General features: G+C 40.8%; 3 protein-coding genes across 4 annotated transcripts in view; 1 reads left to right on the forward strand and 2 right to left on the reverse strand.

Annotated features, from left to right (window-relative positions):
- Window positions 1–210, reverse strand: part of LOC146710269 (guanine nucleotide-binding protein G(s) subunit alpha-like) — a 56,455-nt gene extending 56,245 nt beyond the window's left edge. The window contains exon 1 of one of the 2 annotated variants that reach the window (XM_085457639.1): window positions 5–210. The gene's annotated coding sequence lies outside the window, so the exon portion shown is untranslated. The remainder of the gene's footprint in view (window positions 1–4) is intronic. The other variant, XM_085457640.1, reaches the window with a different exon arrangement.
- A 3,958-nt stretch (window positions 211–4,168) lies between these two features.
- Window positions 4,169–10,534, forward strand: aurka (aurora kinase A). The gene is made up of 9 exons (XM_085457637.1): window positions 4,169–4,521; window positions 4,961–5,026; window positions 6,298–6,637; window positions 6,724–6,766; window positions 6,867–7,058; window positions 9,121–9,259; window positions 9,443–9,591; window positions 9,721–9,895; window positions 9,982–10,534. The coding sequence occupies exons 2-9, from the start codon at window positions 4,964–4,966 to the stop codon at window positions 10,162–10,164; spliced, it is 1,284 nt and encodes a 427-aa protein (XP_085313763.1). The 5' UTR covers window positions 4,169–4,521; window positions 4,961–4,963; the 3' UTR covers window positions 10,165–10,534.
- A 3,192-nt stretch (window positions 10,535–13,726) lies between these two features.
- slc32a1 (solute carrier family 32 member 1) lies at window positions 13,727–18,509 on the reverse strand. The gene is made up of 2 exons (XM_085457644.1): window positions 17,532–18,509; window positions 13,727–16,386 (listed from the first exon to the last, which is right to left on the reverse strand). The coding sequence occupies exons 1-2, from the start codon at window positions 17,922–17,924 to the stop codon at window positions 15,199–15,201; spliced, it is 1,581 nt and encodes a 526-aa protein (XP_085313770.1). The 5' UTR covers window positions 17,925–18,509; the 3' UTR covers window positions 13,727–15,198.
- Window positions 18,510–18,809: the final 300 nt, after the last annotated feature.

Raw genomic sequence — 18,809 nt, forward strand, 5'->3', positions numbered from 1 at the left:
TTACAACTGGGCTCATCAGGCACTCTTCTTGGCTGCAGTGGTTATTATTATATTAACATGCTTCCAGCTCCCGTTTCTGCTCGGTGACAGCTCGCACTTTTTTTCTCTCTCCCTCGCGCTCACAGACACATAACGGATATGGCAGTCCATTCTCCCCGCAGCACGGACTACACTGCCCATGATGCTACATTCTGTAGCATTCAGCTTAGCACAACAACAACAACAACAAAAAGGCGCTCTCTCACCCAGGAAACACACAGTCGCAGAGAGAGCGACACCCTGTAACCATGGCAACCGTAACGCTGCCACCATAACGCTGGAACAACAGAACATAGCTGTCAAACAAAACCGTCCTGACCCGTGACAATATGAATCAGGCAAATACCACCGTGTAATCCATTTATTTCAACACAGTATCTGTATTCTAAATACCACCTTTTTAAACTGTAACTGTAACGGAATACAGTTACTCATATTTTGTATTTTAAATACGTAACGGCGGTACATGTATTCCGTTACTCCCCTTCCAACACTGTATATCTGGTATGGAAAAAGTACACAATAATAAAAAAGCAAATACACTTCAAAGAAGCATGGGCCTTATGGTTTGCCAGGTAGGATGGATTCCCAGAACACCTGCTCTCAAACTTAGCTGAGATCTCTTACAGGTGTTGAAATTTTCAAAAATTACTTGAGCTCCCCTTGGCTATGGGTCACACACTCATGTGGTTTGAGAAATACTGTTCTAAGGAACAGTTTTACACCATCATACACACATTTTTATACCAAACCAGTTTGAACAGTGTGAATGGAAACGTATGCAAGTCACTGAAATTGTTTAATTAAGTACTGTTTTATTACGTTTTTAGTATTTTTTTCTCAACATGGTGCAATTTTTTTGATAGATTTTTACATATTATTTTTCAGTATACATTGTTTTCTTGTAGTTGTTCTTCTTTTATAATGTATTACTTTTTATTCTAATTAAGCATATAAATACATAAATAGCATATAAAAAGCTCTTCAGTTCAAACGGAATAAACAGATAGTTTATTCTCAGTGTTATCCTTACAAAAGGTGATGCACACCAAAAATGGCATCACCACTGCAGGTGCATGGTGCACTTTGGTGTCACTTGTCTTGCAGCCCTGATTACTGCAATAAATCATATTTAACCTCGGCTGATCTAACCTCACACCCATCACATCTGCATGCCCCTGCTCTCTTATTTACATATACTTCCAGGGACATAATGAGATTTCTTTCAATACATTTTCTGGCCAGTTAGCTGCTAATGGTTAGATAGTTAATGGTCACTGAAGTGCAACAGTGATATTGAAGAATGTAAGCTGCCCTTGCACAACATAAAATTCTCATAGTATCTTTGAAAACAGAGAAAATGTCCTTATCGTCTGTGTCTGAGTCATTAGCACAATTCAATAAAACACCACAAATGGGATATAAGTTCTTTTCTTAATCCACAAAAATCATAACAGTATCCTATGATTATTCTGAATCTCTTGGAAGCCTGTTTTGCTGGATATATCTGACCCTACGGTACTGATAAAACTGGATTCATCACCACGTAATTAGATTAATTACCCACCAAGAGATGCCCAAAGATATCTTGCAAAGGAAATCACTTAATTAATGTTTATTTCTCCCTGGATGTAGTTTCTCATATATTAGTAATACACATCTTAGCAAAGGTTTGAAGACATGTAATTAAAAAAAATTCCACGTAGTTTTCTAATAAATCATTTGCTGTTCGGTTATATAAGCCTTTCGGTTATATAAGCCTTTAGCAGAGGTGTGGACTCGAGTCACATGACTTGGACTCGAGTCAGACTCGAGTCATTAATTTTATGACTTTAGACTTGACTTGAAATAATGTTCTAAGACTTGTGACTTGACTTGGACTTTTACACCAATGACTTGGGACTTGAATTGGACTTGAACCGGTTTACTTGAAAAGACTTGATATTTTACCCCAAATATAAAATTTAACATGCATATTATATAGAGATTGAAAATGTGACGTCATTCACGGGTAGAACCGCAAAGGATTCTGGGAACTCGTGGCAAGCGGTACTAGCGCACGCAGGCTTTCAATTGAAACCAGTCACACAGCGATAAAAAGAAACACAAAAATGTCAAGAAGCTGTTGTGTTATTAACTGCAATAGCTGGTCGCATGACAGCCACGGGAAGCCGACGGGTAAAGAGATCGGTTGTTATCGGATTACGTCGTTGAAGAGAAATTGTTCGAGCCATGTTTCCGAAGTAATAAAGAGGCGACTGGATTGCAGCCATTCAAAGACCAATTATAACGTCCCAGAACCCTCCAGCTCACAGGTTAGTCTGCTCCAAGCATTTCCACAAAGGTCAGTCTGCTGTTGTAGTTAATGCGTCATTTTTCTTAACATAATTGGTGATATAGGTTACAAGCAAGTCTGGCGCTGAACAGAAATTGTCGCGCTATGCTCCTTTATTTATTGTGCATAAATAGTGAATTGTCCTGACAGAATATTGTGTTTCGCTTCTGTTATTATGGTACATTGACAAAAACATATACTTTTATTCACAGGGTAAAACAGTTGTTTTGTATCACTAATTGTCCAGTGCGATTACAGCATACAATATTATTGTCACTGCTACATTTCTGTGATGCTACCAGAAATTATTTCCACTGCTAATTAATTACCGTTGTGTGTGAATGTGTATTTATGACGACGATTTGTGAGACTGGTAAACTTATGATACGTACGATGGTCTTTACTTTCTACACGGTGCATTTCAAGGTCCTGCACCCATCCGTCGGTAAACTGTACCTGGGCTTGTTGCAGTGACCGGAAGTTACTAAACTTCATGAGTGTATGCACTCACTCCAAGAACCGTATGATTATAAATATGCATATAAATATGCTACGATGAGATAGCTGACTTCATCTAACTAGCAAATGTTTTCCAGGCTACGTTGGTGATGCAGTTTTTTTTTAAATTATATATTTTTTTAAATATCATTTATTTATGTATGATATTTTTGTCATGCGATTTTAAAGCCGGTCCTACAAACGCATCCAAGAATAACATGCAGCTTATCTCAGAACTGTCGGTGAAAATTATTCTTGGAGCTAGGTTTAATTGAGCTGCATTTTAAAGAGGTGCAATTTCACAATTTGTGTATATTTTCTAAGTTCACTATTTTGTCATGTGTTGAGAAAAACACAGATTTAAAAATTACATGGTCTAATATTTACATTTAGCATATAACTGCAACATGCTTTTTTTCGTTTTTTTTTTAAAGACTCGAAAGGACTTGAAATTCAAAATTTCAGACTTGTGACTTTACTTGGACTTTTACACCAGTGACTTGAGACTCGACTCTGACTTGCCTGACATTACTTGAGACTTGACTTGAGACTTGAGGATAAAGACTTGAGACTTACTTGAGACTTGCAAAACAATGACTTGGTCCCACCTCTGGCCTTTAGTTTGTGTAATAATTATCTGTGAGGGGGTCAGAAGTTGTTTTTCTTACATTTTCCAGCCAAAGTTTTAAAACTAGCAAAAACAAAAAGAAACATAAAATAAATAAAAGGCTTTATTTGTTTGTGTTATTTAGACAACACAAACAAATAAAAGGAGGGCTCTAAACTCGCTTTATAATTTGCAGTTGATTATGTAATTTGCATTTTTTATTTACTTAAGCATTGCATTTATTCCTTATATTTGTTGCTGATTTAACTTTTTTTCTTTTTAAAGAAAGTCGTCCAATAATAATTATAATAATATAAAGACAAATAAATGCGTTTTGTAATTTCTGATCTACTGGGAATCAAAAATAATAAATTTAAATAGATTTCAAAAGCGATATCATTGATAGTAATAAAAAGAAAGAAAATACTATGAAACTATGATTAACTCTTGTTTTTCTGAGTTTATATTTGGGAAGAAACTTTTTTTTCAAGCAGCTGAAGTAATAATAAAATCATTAAGTGTAATAGCATGTGGTATGGAAGAGTTCCTGTACTGACAGTGTCTGTGGACTGCCCCCTAGTGTTTTGGAAGATTCACTTCGACGTTAGTACGTCACTCTCCACCGGCCGCCGCGATAGCCTCAGCCAATGGAGAGTGAGTACTGAGCATTCCCTCAGCCAATAGCAGCCTGTGTTGTATTTAAAGGTTTTAAACCGAGGGCCGTTTGAAATTAAACGAGCAGTGTTCGGAGAGTTAGCCAATCTCAGTCAGTCTCTGTACTGCTACAGCTTTGTGTTTCGACTTTATTGTTTTATTAGCACTCATGTAGTATTTTTCAGAAAAAAGAAGTGATACTAAGGTAGACTCGTCGTAACGTCTTCGTGGATAGTCCTTATGTTTGTAGCGAGCCACAAACGCCAGCTGTGGTCTACTGGCCGATGTAGCTGTTAGCTAGCCTCCCTTGGAGCTGTTTTCGACCTGTTTATGTTCTAGAAAAATTATCGTTTAGCGCTGAATCGGGTCATTGCAATAATATATTTAGGTAAGTGGTTTTATACAACTAGCTTGTTGCAAAAAGGTGATGTTTAACGTGGTGTTATGGTGTGGATGCTAATTTAACTTTACCTGATCGGCAACAACGTGACGATGATGGCTACTGTTAATCTTCCTGACAGAATAAACATTGTAAATTGTATATACATTTTTAAACAGTTATTTCAGACATGAATACAAGAGCGTCTATATCCAAACAGGATTGTTATTGGGTTTGTTTGGTTTTTTTAAGCTAGAAGAAATGTCTTGAAGGTTCTCGGTCATCGTAGTCTAAGGAGGTTGAAAAGAAAAGCGTCTCTTCCAACCTCCTTAGCTAGAAGAAATGTGACAGACTAAAGAGTTAAACAAACTGCATGTTTTTCTTAATTCCAATCACGTTTTTAACAATTTCTTTGAATAAAACCTGTCTCCGTTTACTTCTTTATTAGATTATGGACTCTACTGCTATGCACAAGATGCCAAAAGGCACGAAACTTCAAAGGCCTGAAATTAAGGTAACTCATCATAAACCCGGGGCTGGTTAAAAATTTTATTAAATGTGTGTTTTTGTTTCTTGTTTTGTTTTGGTAAATATCCTTGATTACTGTGTATGGCATTAGATTTGCGCTTCCAAGCATACCAGTGTCTTTGGACACTTTTCTATATGGCTTATTAAGAATATCTAGTGTATATAGAGACTCGGCATATGCATCACCAAAAACGGACCTAAGAGAGAATTTACCCACAAAGCTGGATGGGTGAAAATGAACATGGCCAGAACTAAGCACTTGTATGTGATCATAGGAGTATTGATCCACTGATTAAAATAGAATTGGTGTTTGTTAATTTAGATAACCTTGTCTTTTGAGGTAAAAGATAAATGCTGTTGTTAAAACTTGTTTGTTTGGGGGGGTTTTTTTTTCTTCAGATTAGGGAACTCACAAAGGTAAACAGATTTCAAAGTTTCAGATTTTTAGAGTCCTGACTTTTCAGGTGACAGTCTGTCACTATTACCCTGACTGCAACTGGTCCAAAATGCTGCAGCTTGACTTTTAACTGGCATGTGCAAGACAGACCACATATCATTTTTAAGGCATTGCATGCGTTTGCACCTTCTTGCTTCCATATAACTTTGCCTACTTCCATTAGATCACTGAGATCTGTTTAGCAGGTTCTCCTAGATTAAAACAGCTGATCAGGGTTTTGCTCCTAAATAGTGGAACAAACTGCATCTGCACATCTGGACCCCTCCAGCATTAGACATTTTCAAAACCTGTTTTCATCATTGGCTTTTAACTCTAATTGGATTACTTTTTCTCAATCTTGCTTTACTCATGTTCTCATTTTTTCTTTTTAAAATCTATTTTATTTTTATTACCTATGTATTTTACCCGTCCAGTTGTACGGGATGGTAGCCAGCAGTTATTTTTTTTAAATGAGCTTATAAATAAACTAAACTGACCATATTGACTACACCACAAAAAGCATTGTTAATCTTGATAATATGAGCAGAATTGATGACCTTAAATTGGACGTTGGCAAGAGCATATGGTTGTCTCCGTCTCTGTTAGCCATGTGACACACCAGCGACCTGTCCAGGATGTGCTCAGTGAGAGACTAGGTTGAATAGATGGTTAAGAAAATTTAGAAATGAAATGAATTTCAAATTACAATTTTTTTTTATTTTTTTTTTCAAGGTAAAGCTAATTTATAATACTTTAAAAAAAAAGTAAAAAGCTTGAAGCTTTTTTCAATTATTATTATTGTTTATCTTGTTTGTTTGCAGTCAACCAGTGATGGGCCCAAGCGGATTCCTGTATTGCAGCAGTCACAGCCCATTCAGAAGGCTGTAGTCACACCAACCCCGCATCAGCGAGTTCTAGGTGTATCAAATGGACCTCAGCGCGTTCAGAGGCCTATGAGTCACCAGAAACCAGTGTCAAACCTGCCCGCTACTGTCAAGTCGACACACCCTGCTGATCAGAATGTGAACCCCGCTACTCAGAATGTAAATGCAGCAACACAGCTCAAACCCAGCACCCAGCAAAAGCAGCTGAAAACGCAAGCTCCTAAACCAAACCTGACCAAACCCCAGTTGGAACCACAAAAGCCAGAGAAGCCACAGGGTAAGTGTAATACTAAACTGGGAAAACAATGGTGTTTGTGTCTGTGTTTTGGGTGCTAAAATGTATCCTCCTCTTTCTTTGTCCAGACAAACCTGCCAAGAACGATCATGCACAAACCTCTACATCAAAGTACGTTTAAGAGTAGTTCCTTGTCTCATCCATATACTTTTATGACAGGTTAAAGTTTATGTCGCTCTTGCTGTAACCGTGTGCTGTTTTGCTCACACAGGACACGATGGAGTCTGGAAAATTTTGACATTGGTCGTCCTTTGGGAAAGGGGAAGTTCGGGAATGTCTACCTCGCCAGGGAGCGACAGACTAAGTTCATCCTGGCCCTGAAGGTGCTCTTCAAAAAGCAGCTGGAGAAGGCTGGGGTGGAGCACCAGCTGAGGAGAGAAGTGGAGATCCAGTCTCACCTCAGGTAACATCTGTCGAATTATATTTTACTGTTAATTGTAATTAACTACTCCCCAGACTAGCGTTTCTCAAACTGTGGTGAGTAGACAATATAAAGCGCCTTGAGGCGACTTTTGTTGTGATTTGGCGCTATATAAATAAAATTGAATTGAGAAAATTGAATAGACCCACTGCAGGCAAGCTACAGATGAGGGAAAAGAGATGGGGTCAAACTGAAGTGACTGATTATTGTAGGGAAAGTAAGCAAAAATGACTTTGGTAGTCAGCACAACAGCATTATTCTACTCAAATTATCTTGGATCCATGTCTGATTTTTCAAAACTGTCTTGAGTAGGAGTGAGTTTTAAAAAATCTATTTTCTGGTCCAATATATTTTAATATGTTCCCTCTTACTTTGGCTGTTTTGCTTCCACCACAACAAAATCACACCACAAAATCAGCCAGCAGTGGCTTTCTGCTATAAAAAGCCAGGCCAGGAAATTCTCCTTCATATTTTTCTGTGATTAATCATTAGCTACTTTGACACAAAGGCATCAGCTGTGAGGCTTGCACTTCTGATGAAGTTTCACAGGTGTCAGCTTTGTTTTTATGCCTAGATAATTTACACTGAGTTTGTAATTGCAGAGAAATTTTCAAGTAATTTGAAATGAAATATTTTTAATTTACCATTTTTAGAGCATTCTTTGGACAGTACGAATCAAAGAGAAATGATTATAATATTTCTGACTCTAAGTTGAATTGAATTGAATGGAGTCGGGACCTTGCGAATCAGAATAGAATCAGTTGTAGATGTTGGTGACGATGCCCAGTCCTGGTCTTGAGTCTCATACAAATGGTATAAAACAGTCATAGATTCCAGGTCAGAAAAATTAAGCAGATGTAGAAGTACCTACAAACCCTGCACTCCTGAAGGCCAGCAGACTGTGATGGATGTGGTTGCAAAAAGTCCTTTAGAAGTCTATGGAAAAACAGCTTTCTGACTCCAACTCTTTAAATGCTGCTTCTGAGTTTGTGCACGGGCTCAGACACTCGTTTTGGGTCAAAAATAATAAAGTCTGTTTTTTAAGTCTAGGACACATGTTCCAAAATGGAAGATTATCTGTGGCTTGTGCTCATTGTTCATATTAGATATAACTGCATTGAATTAGTTTCTTCGTAATTGTAATGACTGTAAATGTGTCTGTGGGGTTCTTGCTCAAATATTCAGACCTTTAAATTTTAAATTTGGGAAAATAAAGTATTAAAATGTCGTTTGAATCTCAATTGCAGGAATTATTTTTTTTTTTTTTACGACTGGTAAAAATGCAAATAAGTGAGCCAAGAAGAAGTGGGCAGATGAGGTGAACACCTCAAAGTAAACATTATTAGCCCATAACTAATATCTGCTTGGTTTTATGTTGCTGATTGATGATTTTAAGTCTTTACGAGCAACAGCGTATGGTTTTAGAGTTTAACCTGTGAATGCCTTTTGTCTCTTGTATGAATGGGTCCATCGCTTTAATGTGGCTCATCACATATGAAAGTGTGTAAATGTGGTTTGTGTTCTGTTTGGCTGTGTTGGTATGCTCCTGCTGTACGGCTGGGAAGACCTGTGTTAGTATGATAACTTATTTTTTTGATTATTATATATTTTTTATTTATTTTAATCTGTGGAAATCAGACTCTTCTTCATGTCACTGTCAGACAAATGTTCAGATGCTGTGGGGTTTTCACGTTTATCTAAATGTTAACACTGTCAGGTTTAAAACCTTTTCCCTCAGTGATTGGATTTTACTTCAGATATGGAGAACGTCACAGGCACGCTATGGTTTCTGAATCTCAACAAATCTGATCATCAGACGGCGAGTGTGAGACTCTGTGGACTTCCATATGCCCAACTTTTTTTTTTTTTAATATGACCACATGGATTCATTTACAGAAAAATGGCACTAAAATATGCCAACTACACATTCCCTTCAGTAAAATTACCCCTTACCATAGTAATGAATAGCAGTTTAGTTTGGGGAGTCCATACATATTGGAAATGATGATTGTCAAAATATCTAATGGTCCTGATTTTCCTACAGGCATCCGAACATCCTGCGACTCTATGGCTACTTCCACGATGCCTCTCGTGTGTACCTCATCCTGGAGTTTGCACCCAGGGGAGAGCTGTACAGCGAGCTCCAGCGCTGTGGGCATTTTCCCGAGAACATAAGCGCCACGGTAAGAGTGCAGAGTTAAGACCTTTTCGGCACTCTTGTTGTTCTATAATCTAAGGAGCTTCCCTAGTTTTACCCTTTATTTGTAGAGAATCCTGTTTCCAGGATGTTTTACGTTCACTTAAAGCATCTCTTCTGTGATGCGTGTTGTGTGCTTAATACTTGTGTGCTTAATGTGTTGTTCTAGTACATCATGGAGTTAGCAGATGCCCTCAACTATTGCCACACCAAAAAGGTGATCCACAGGGACATCAAACCAGAGAACCTGTTACTGGGGGCCAATGGGGAGCTCAAGATCGCGGATTTCGGCTGGTCTGTTCACACCCCGTCCTCCAGGTATGTTCATGCAACTTTTTCGCTTTTAATCATGTTGAAGGTGAAACTATGGAAATGATTTAGCCTACACAGGTAAGAAATTGTATATCATTAAAGAGAACAAACATTTTTTTTTTCTCTTTTCTTCAGGAGGTCCACTCTGTGTGGGACACTGGACTACTTACCTCCAGAGATGATTGAGGGGAAAACTCATGACGAGAAAGTGGACCTGTGGAGTCTCGGGGTCCTTTGCTACGAGTTCCTGGTTGGAAAACCCCCATTTGAAGCAAAAACCCACGAGGAGACCTACCGCAGGATTTCAAGGGTATGACACCACCACAGTACAGAAATGCTCTACGGCTTCTCTCAAAAGTTGAATATTTATTCCCATTTTCTGTCTTTGACCTCCAGGTGGAGTACTCTTACCCACCACAGGCCACTATCAGTGCTGGAGCTAAAGACTTGGTTGCCAGGCTGCTGAAGCACAACCCTATGCACAGACTGCCCATCCAGGGAGTCCTGTCCCACCCCTGGGTGGTCGAGTACTCGACCAAGAAGCCAACAACCTTAAACAGTGAAGAGCCCAGCCAGTGACTGGTCTCTATGTACGACCGCACGTCTGATGGAGACTGTACAAGATAAACACGAGGGTGTAGCTGATGTATGAAAATCTGCTTCTATCTCTGACTTTAAAACCACTTGGTGGAACAGTATTTTGGTTTGCAAATATTTTGAGCCACTTAGCTATATTTGTTATCTTTTTTTTTTTTTTTTTAAAACTTAATGTTTTCTGTCTTACCTGAACTTTCTTTCTGTGGCATTCTGTTTCCTGTAAATATTTTACTGTCTGCAGAATTATGAGAGTTTTACTGAGCTTTTCTAAAACGTCGTTACTTGAAATTGAAAAATAAATTATCATCAAAGACTCTCACTCTGGAATTTGTCCAGTGTGTATTTAACAGTTTTTGTGTTTCAGGCTCAGTTATTTTACTCAGTAACCTGTCTTCACACTGACGTTTGAGTGAGGCGCTCTCATCGACTTCATACACCTCCAGCTGTGTCCAGGCTGCACAGGGAGCTGGTAGAAGAATTTGTCATTTATGAAAAGTTCCTGTTTCATTTATTTGTAATGTAAGTGTGACTTGTGGCTCTGTGGTAACTGGATTGGTTAGATATTTGTTTTGAGGGAGTGTGTGTGAGTCCTAAATAAGTGGAATTGACTTTAATTTCAATAAGTCACAGATTAAAACTGCATGTGCCAAATATGAAAAACATGTTAAAGGTTTGCTGACCTGTCTTGACCATGATGTTTTGTTCTTTCCTGTTGTGAAATTCACACTTTTATTTAGGATTCTCTGACACAGTCTGTAGAGCTTTTCTACTCAATAAGCAACCAACTTTTTACTACATGCTGCCTTCAGTGGGCCTGCAAGCAATTTGGAATTCAGTTATACAGTGGGGCAAAAAAGTATTTAGTCAGCCACCGATTGTGCAAGTTCCTCCACTTAAAATGATGACAGAGGTCAGTAATTTGCACCAGAGGTACACTTCAACTGTGAGAGACAGAATGTGAAAAAAAAAATCCATGAATCCACATGGTAGGATTTGTAAAGAATTTATTCGTAAATCAGGGTGGAAAATAAGTATTTGGTCACCTCAAACAAGGAAAATCTCTGGCTCTCACAGACCTGTAACGTCCTCTGTAAGAAGCTTTTCTGTCCCCCACTCGTTACCTGTATGAATGGCACCTGTTTGAACTCATCATCTGTATAAAAGACACCTGTCCACAGCCTCAAACAGTCAGACTCCAAACTCCGCCATGGCCAAGACCAAAGAGCTTTCGAAGGACACCAGGAAAAGTATTGTAGACCTGCACCAGACTGGGAAGAGTGAATCTACAATAGGCAAGCAGCTTGGTGTGAAAAAATCAACTGTGGGAGCAATCATCAGAAAATGGAAGACATACAAGACCACTGATAATCTCCCTCGATCTGGGGCTCCACGCAAGATCTCATCCCGTGGGGTCAAAATGATCATGAGAACGGTGAGCAAAGATCCCAGAACCACACGGGGGGACCTGGTGAATGACCTGCAGAGAGCTGGGACCAAAGTAACAAAGGTCACCATCAGTAACACACTACAACGGCAGGGAATCAAATCCCGCAGTGCCAGACGTGTTCCGCTGCTGAAGCCAGTGCATGTCCAGGCCTGTCTGAAGTTTGCCAGAGAGCACATGGATGATACAGCAGAGGATTGGGAGAATGTCATGTGGTCAGATGAAACCAAAGTAGAACTTTTTGGTATAAACTCAACTCGTCGTGTTTGGAGGAAGAAGAATACTGAGTTGCATCCCAAGAACACCATACCTACTGTGAAGCATGGGGGTGGAAACATCATGCTATGGGGCTGTTTTTCTGCCAAGGGGACAGGACGACTGATCCGTGTTAAGGACAGAATGAATGGGGCCATGTATCGTGAGATTTTGAGCCAAAACCTCCTTCCATCAGTGAGAACTTTGAAGATGAAACAAGGCTGGGTCTTCCAACATGACAATGATCCAAAACACACCGCCCGGGCAACAAAGGAGTGGCTCCGTAAGAAGCATTTGAAAGTCCTGGAGTGGCCTAGCCAGTCTCCAGACCTCAACCCCATAGAAAATCTGTGGCGGGAGTTGAAAGTCCGTGTTGCTCGGCGACAGCCCCAAAACATCACTGCTCTCGAGAAGATCTGCATGGAGGAATGGGCCAAAATACCAGCTACTGTGTGTGCAAACCTGGTAAAGACCTATAGTAAACATTTGACCTCTGTTATTGCCAACAAAGGTTATGTTACAAAGTATTGAGTTGTATTTTTGTTATTGACCAAATACTTATTTTCCACCCTGATTTACGAATAAATTCTTTACAAATCCTACCATGTGGATTCATGGATTTTTTTTTTTTCACATTCTGTCTCTCACAGTTGAAGTGTACCTCTGGTGCAAATTACTGACCTCTGTCATCATTTTAGGTGGGGGAACTTGCACAATCGGTGGCTGACTAAATACTTTTTTGCCCCACTGTACTTTTGGCCAAAGACCATCTGACAAGCATAATGTAAGAGCTGGGACTGAATCTGTAGATAATTTGCCTCCTGAGCCACAGCTGTGGATGGAGTGCCTCAGCATGGTTATACAGCTTATTTCAAAGTTGTATTTAATAAAGCATCAAGAACAACTGTGACCTGCTGTCTTTTAATGTTTACAGTAAAAATAATGTAGTTTTGTCCCGGAATGGTCACGAAAGAACTCGTGCTATTGTGAAAAGATTTTAAGAAATGGAGTCAATAAGTCTCTCTGCTTCCAGCTAGTATTTTCAGTTTGTGTCCACTAGGGGGCCCCCCTGCCATGTGTCACTGAGATCATCACGGGACGATCAGACTCATTTTTAGTAACAAAATTCGTTGTTTTCGTTAATATTTTCATCCCATACATTCCGTAAATTCTGGTTCTATAATGTCATGCTCTCTAGGGTGGCTCACTTAAAATACTGATGCGTGATGGAGTTTTGTTTGTTTTCTATTACACCTTGAAACCAAACTAAGCCTTTTTTTTTTTTCATTTTTGTTTTTGTCTGCAGTTAAACCTGTGAAGCATCTCCACCTTTTGAGAGCCGTAAATCACATTCAAGCTAGTGAGCTTTGTAAAACCTGTTTTCTGCAGTAACCCCGCCTTTAAATGCGCACTCATTTTGATGGGTTCCGCGCTATAAGGAAAATCCATACCTGACTGACTAGTATGGCGCACTTGGTAAAGTTGAAACTTGACAGCTTGAGAGGAGGCGGGATAAAATCAACAGAGTGGATAAACAGGTCGGCCATGAGGCCCTGACGAGTGCCTGCAGCAGAAAATCTGTCGACATTTTATGTGAACACGCAGGAATGTGAGGCCTGGTGGAAAACGTGCGCGCTGTGGATGTCTCTGCAGACTCAGGTCTATGACGGGTGGAGCTGAAACGGTAATCGGATTGTGTAGTAGTAGTAGTATGACCACATACCCTCCTCTCACTCACTCGCACACACATTATATGGTTATTTTTCTAAGTCACGGGCCTGCGCAGTCTTAACTCTGCGCGTTGAACCTCAGTTTGAATTTAACAAATATGAATGCGACTAACCATCGTTTTCTATCTTTTATTATAGAGAAAAAAAATACATGTTCTGACCGATTCTCGTTTTACATAAAACCACACACATTTTTACAATATAATTTCACTTATTTCTTTATTCTTTAATATTAATTTTCACGATATATGATAACGACTTTGAGATATACATTCCATCTTTTTGAAACCACAATAACACACTACACATACGGTTTTATAACATTTCCACAGGACCCATTGGATTGCACAGAATGAAAAATGTCTGTATGCACATTTTCCTCTTTAACGATCTTTCTCTTTTAGATTTTCAGACACCGAATTTTTTTTTTCCGAGACATGAGATTTTCAAAATTAATTAGAAATAAAAAACGAACAGGCCGCGTGTGTGTGCGTGCATGTGCGTGTTTTCGTTCTATTTCTTATGTGTGTGTATTATTTCATTTAATACTCCCCGTGTTGCTGAGATCTGTGGGGCTGGACGTTATTGCCGATTGAAAAGTGAATTAAAGTAAATATCGAAGAAAAAAAACAAACCAGGCCTATCAACAAAGCGTTACTATTACACGAGGATGAACCGAAAATTAAAGGATTCTTAAATTTCCACTTCCCAGTTTCAATGTATTTGTGTCTAAAATATCATACATTCAATGCATAGTTTGTTTAGCTGCTGTGTACTCTCTGATATTTTGCATTGCCAGAATATTAAATAATCGGGGAAAGTCAATTTTTGCGTATTTCTCAGGAAACTTCACAATTACTTTTTATCGTCTTTACGCCGTCGTGTGTTTCTATCTCTTATTGCCGTTGTCTTATTTTATCTTTTAGATGCACAGGCGTTCGATTTTGGGTTTAATGCCACACTCAAAGCCCGCAGTCAAATTGCGAATCACCTAAAAAAAAGAAGTGGTGTTGCGTGTGTGCGCGCGCGTGTGTTTTAATCCCTTTAAAACATCTTAAACATCATTAAATCACAACAAGTCCGTCCATCACAAACTCGAGCGTTACATGAAGTGAAGTCTCGTGTGGGGAAGCACCACAAGAGCGACGAAAAGGCGAACTGCCCTTTTTGCAATTTTGTTTTAAGGTCGATATTGTAAACGTTCACTCCACTGGAAAATATGTATATGTACTCTTGTTGGCATATTTATACAACATGTATTGTCTGTAGGCTAAAGTGTGTCGTGGATGCATTAGATTCCCTCACTGCCACCAACTGTGTGTGTGTGTGTGTGTGTGTGTGTGTGTGTGTGTGTGTGTGTGTGTGTGTGTGTGTGTGTGTGTGTGTGTGTGTGTAGACTGATGCAAGCACTGTATGAGTGCGAAAATGTCCGCGTGTGCTCTGTGCGCACTTTTACGCATGAATTAAGCAGAAGGGACTGCGCTCGCCAGGGAGTCATGTGTTTTTTAAATTTTATTTTATTTTATTTTATTTTTTTCACTAAATGGAGACTTGCAGTTAACATCTAGTTCCAGCAATGGCTTGCAATTATTCTTGTATGTTATATCTAAAAGCCTCTATGAGCCCCTCCATTGAGTGGATGAAACCAGATATGCTGCATATACCTCCTATTACAAAGATGGCGACATCAAAGAAAACCTGGTGCCATAGCAGCTTTCTCCATAAAAGCTTGAGGTGGAAGAGACTGGGAAGCAGAAAGCAAAGGCCTGCGCCCGTCAGGCTGCCGGTGAGGCCCATGAGAAGGGCGAAATGTGGCACATAGATCGCCATGAGCAGGGTGAACACAACAAGGCTACATCGGAGAGTGAGTCCCCAGGACTTTAGGCGTCCATCGCCTCCGTAGCAATCTGGAAAGTAGGCGCGTCCCCCTTCGTTGAAAAATGTTTTCTCTAATACCTCGACAGCAGCGAAAAATGGCAGCGGATACGACAGCAAAGCTTTGGACACGAGGAAGAGGTTGACGACAGCTCGGATGGTTGGGGGCAGGTTGTCTGTGATGACCTCCTTGGTTTCATCAGCCCAGGTCAGGTAGGCCACCAGGGCGAATAGACCCTTGAGGATGCAGGCAGCGATGTGAGTCCAGTTCATCATGCAGTGAAACTCGCTCGGTTTCTGCATGTTCCCCTCCAGAGACGGCAGGAAGATCTGCGAGGTGTAGCTGAACACAATAATCCCAATGGAGATGGGGAATTTCTTGACATCGATGTAAAACTTCACCTTGTCCCAGGCCCAGTCCCTCGCTCTGGAGAGGCAGTACGCTATAACGAGGACGTTAATGACAAAGTGGGCTAACGTGCAAAGCAAGCTGAACTTGGAGACGGCTTTCAGGTTCTTGAGAAAGGCGCAGGGGAGGAGAGCAGCGGTGGCGATGATGGCCCAGGACTTCTGGGAAATTGGCATGTTGGGGAAGCTGTTGTACATGAGATTACCGCTGACCACCACGTACAGGATGCAAGTCATCACTAGCTCTATGATTTGGGCTACATTCACGATATGGCCACCTAGAGACGGGAATCTGGGCGCGCAGCAAGCGTTGGCAATGTCCACATAAGAATCCCTCACACGGACGAGCTGTCCGTCTTCGTCCTCCTCGTACAGGCAGGCAATGAGGATTTTCCCCGTGTAGCAGCACACCACAGCGGCGAAAATAATGAGAAAGAGTCCGAGGTATCCTCCGTGCAGGATGGCGTAGGGCAGGCCCAGAACGAACATCCCCTACAAACACAGACAAATAAAGCATCGCTAATATTAGGCTGTGCGCTATATTAAGTTGTTAAATGAAAAGTATTAATTTAATCATTAATTATTTTTCTTATCATAGTATTTTTTATTCGTGTAACTAGATGATGTTTTAATGTGTGCTTTGAGGCTGCTCTGCCCGACCCTTCAGTGAATCTCACTCCCCTTTTCATGTTGTGGGTTTTCCACTTGGCTTTGAGCGCGTCTGCCCGCTTCTGACGTCATCACGAGCTGGAGGAGACACACTCTGACGTCAGGGTGACTGCCGCGACCACAGCCCCGATAAAGCATAAAAAGGATTGCGTCTAGAGGGATTTTTGTCGCATAGCCTCCACACACACGCGCGCACGCGTACACACAGGCTCTCTCGAGTAAATGCTCCACTTTAAAGTGGTGATTTTTTTCCCCACATGAAAAGATAAAATAAAAAATAAATACTTTTTCGAAATGCAGCTTTTTGCACACACACTGATCTCTGTAATTTGAAATTTCATATTTTTCAGCCGCGTCTTTATGGTTTTAGTCTAAAATGTCACTTGGACTTGATCATAAAACCAATTTTCCTGCATAACTACAGTGTTATTCTTACTTTTAACTTAGCTGGATTTAGATTTTAATATAAACAAAATTATAAAACATTTTTAAAATGCAGGTTTTGGTTTTCTTTTTATTCTAGAGTCTACACAAAAATTCCTCCATCCACTTATTTATTCCCACGCGGAGTATTGTGAGAGCATTTATCGGGGACGTGCATCAGCTACACAGCACATTACTCCAGACAAAGAATGTGCATGTCGAGAAAAGGAGGGGGCCAGGGCATCAACTATCCCCCCCCCTTTATAGCGCATAAACGTCTAAAAAATCTCTGCACTGTTGTGATCAGAGATCATGAGAACGCACTTAAAAGGTTTAAAGAAAGTGGATATTTGCCAGACTTTAATTTAAAAACCAGCCACTTCACAAAGTTGCTTCAAAGGGAAAAGCCTGCTGATTTTTTTTCTTTGTGTATAATTATTTTGATGTGTTCGTAGATATTTATTTATCTCGAATTTCTCGGATGCTTCGGAAGCGGCTCAACCATTTGGAACCCAGAACAATCCGTGGAGGGGGTGCGATTTTACCTGGATTGCGTTCGTGACGTTCCAGCCCGCCTCCCAAGCGGTGATTTTTGGTCTGACTTCGGTCAACTCGTTCGTCGGATCTCCGTCCTTTGAGGCAGAGTGCGGTGGACCGGTGCCGTCCCTCTGGTAGTGGCTGTCCCCATCCAGTGCGCCTCCATCTCCGCTCCCCTCTCCCCCCATTTCATCGGATGTTAAAATGTCCATCTGCATGCCTTGCCGGTGGTCGTAGTCCAGGTCATCGCAGGCGGCGAAACCCAGAGCCTCTTCGTCGGTGGCGGCCTGAAACCCCATCCTGGCGAACATCCCGCTCACCTTTGCCTGGGATTTGTTGGACACAGCCGTGGCTGCATTTGTCAGTTTATTGGAAAGCTTGCTTCTGATTAACGTCGCCATTTTTCGAACCTCTCCGGATTCCGAACTGTCTGCAGCTTAATTAGTGTTTGTCTCCTCCAGTCAGTAAAAAAAAAATGAGGCTACTTTGGATTGCAGCTCTTGATTCTCTGCATTAGATAAAGCCACGAAGGAAAGCGCAAATGTTGGTTGAAGACACCGTCGGTTTTCAGTTGCTATCTCCACTTTTTAGTCACTGCTCGTCTGCAGCCTGTCGTTATCCCCAGGTTCATGTCACCTTCAGACGTCGCTGCTCCGTTTCTGCATCTTGGCACTGCGCTCTGATGCTCGACGCGTAGCGCACCTTCTCAGTCTCTGAGGCAGTTCAGCGGCGTGCGCAAAAGCTTTACGCACGACAAAAGGCGAGCCACAGGTTATTGCAGGCCTGTAAGATCGCTTTCTTTTGGGTTATAAGGTGGCAGGCAGCGCTTCCAGGAGTTACTTCTCGTCTTTCAGGTGCCTTTACTGATGCCAATGCGGTACCGTGGAGCCCGGGGGGGAGGCAGGGAGGAGACACGTGTCCTCACCAGCCTGCCAATGCAAAGCACGTCTCCAGCCCTCCCAGTGCCCCACCAGGAGAAAACGGGAGAGATTTGCTGCATTTCTAGGGGAGGTGCTTGCAGTACCCCCACCACCCCCAACCCATAATCTATAATACCTCATCCCAACAACCAATGGCATTCCGGGGGCCTCAAACCTTGCATAACTTTACCCATATAAAAGGAAGCTGAAATTTGACGAAACCCCAAGCTCTCCGGACCAGATTGTATGATGTAGGAATAAAAGGTGTAATTATTTCTTCTTTTATCAAATGTCATTTCTTTTTAAGAAGAAGAGGACGCGGAGCAGCGTAATAGTTAACTTAATTGTTTCTGGGATTACCTGGAT

Source organism: Copadichromis virginalis, linkage group LG5, assembly GCF_057382275.1.
Source record: "Copadichromis virginalis isolate Kocher_CV1m ecotype Utaka linkage group LG5, C_Virginalis_male_GT1.1, whole genome shotgun sequence".
NCBI lineage: Eukaryota > Metazoa > Chordata > Actinopteri > Cichliformes > Cichlidae > Copadichromis > Copadichromis virginalis.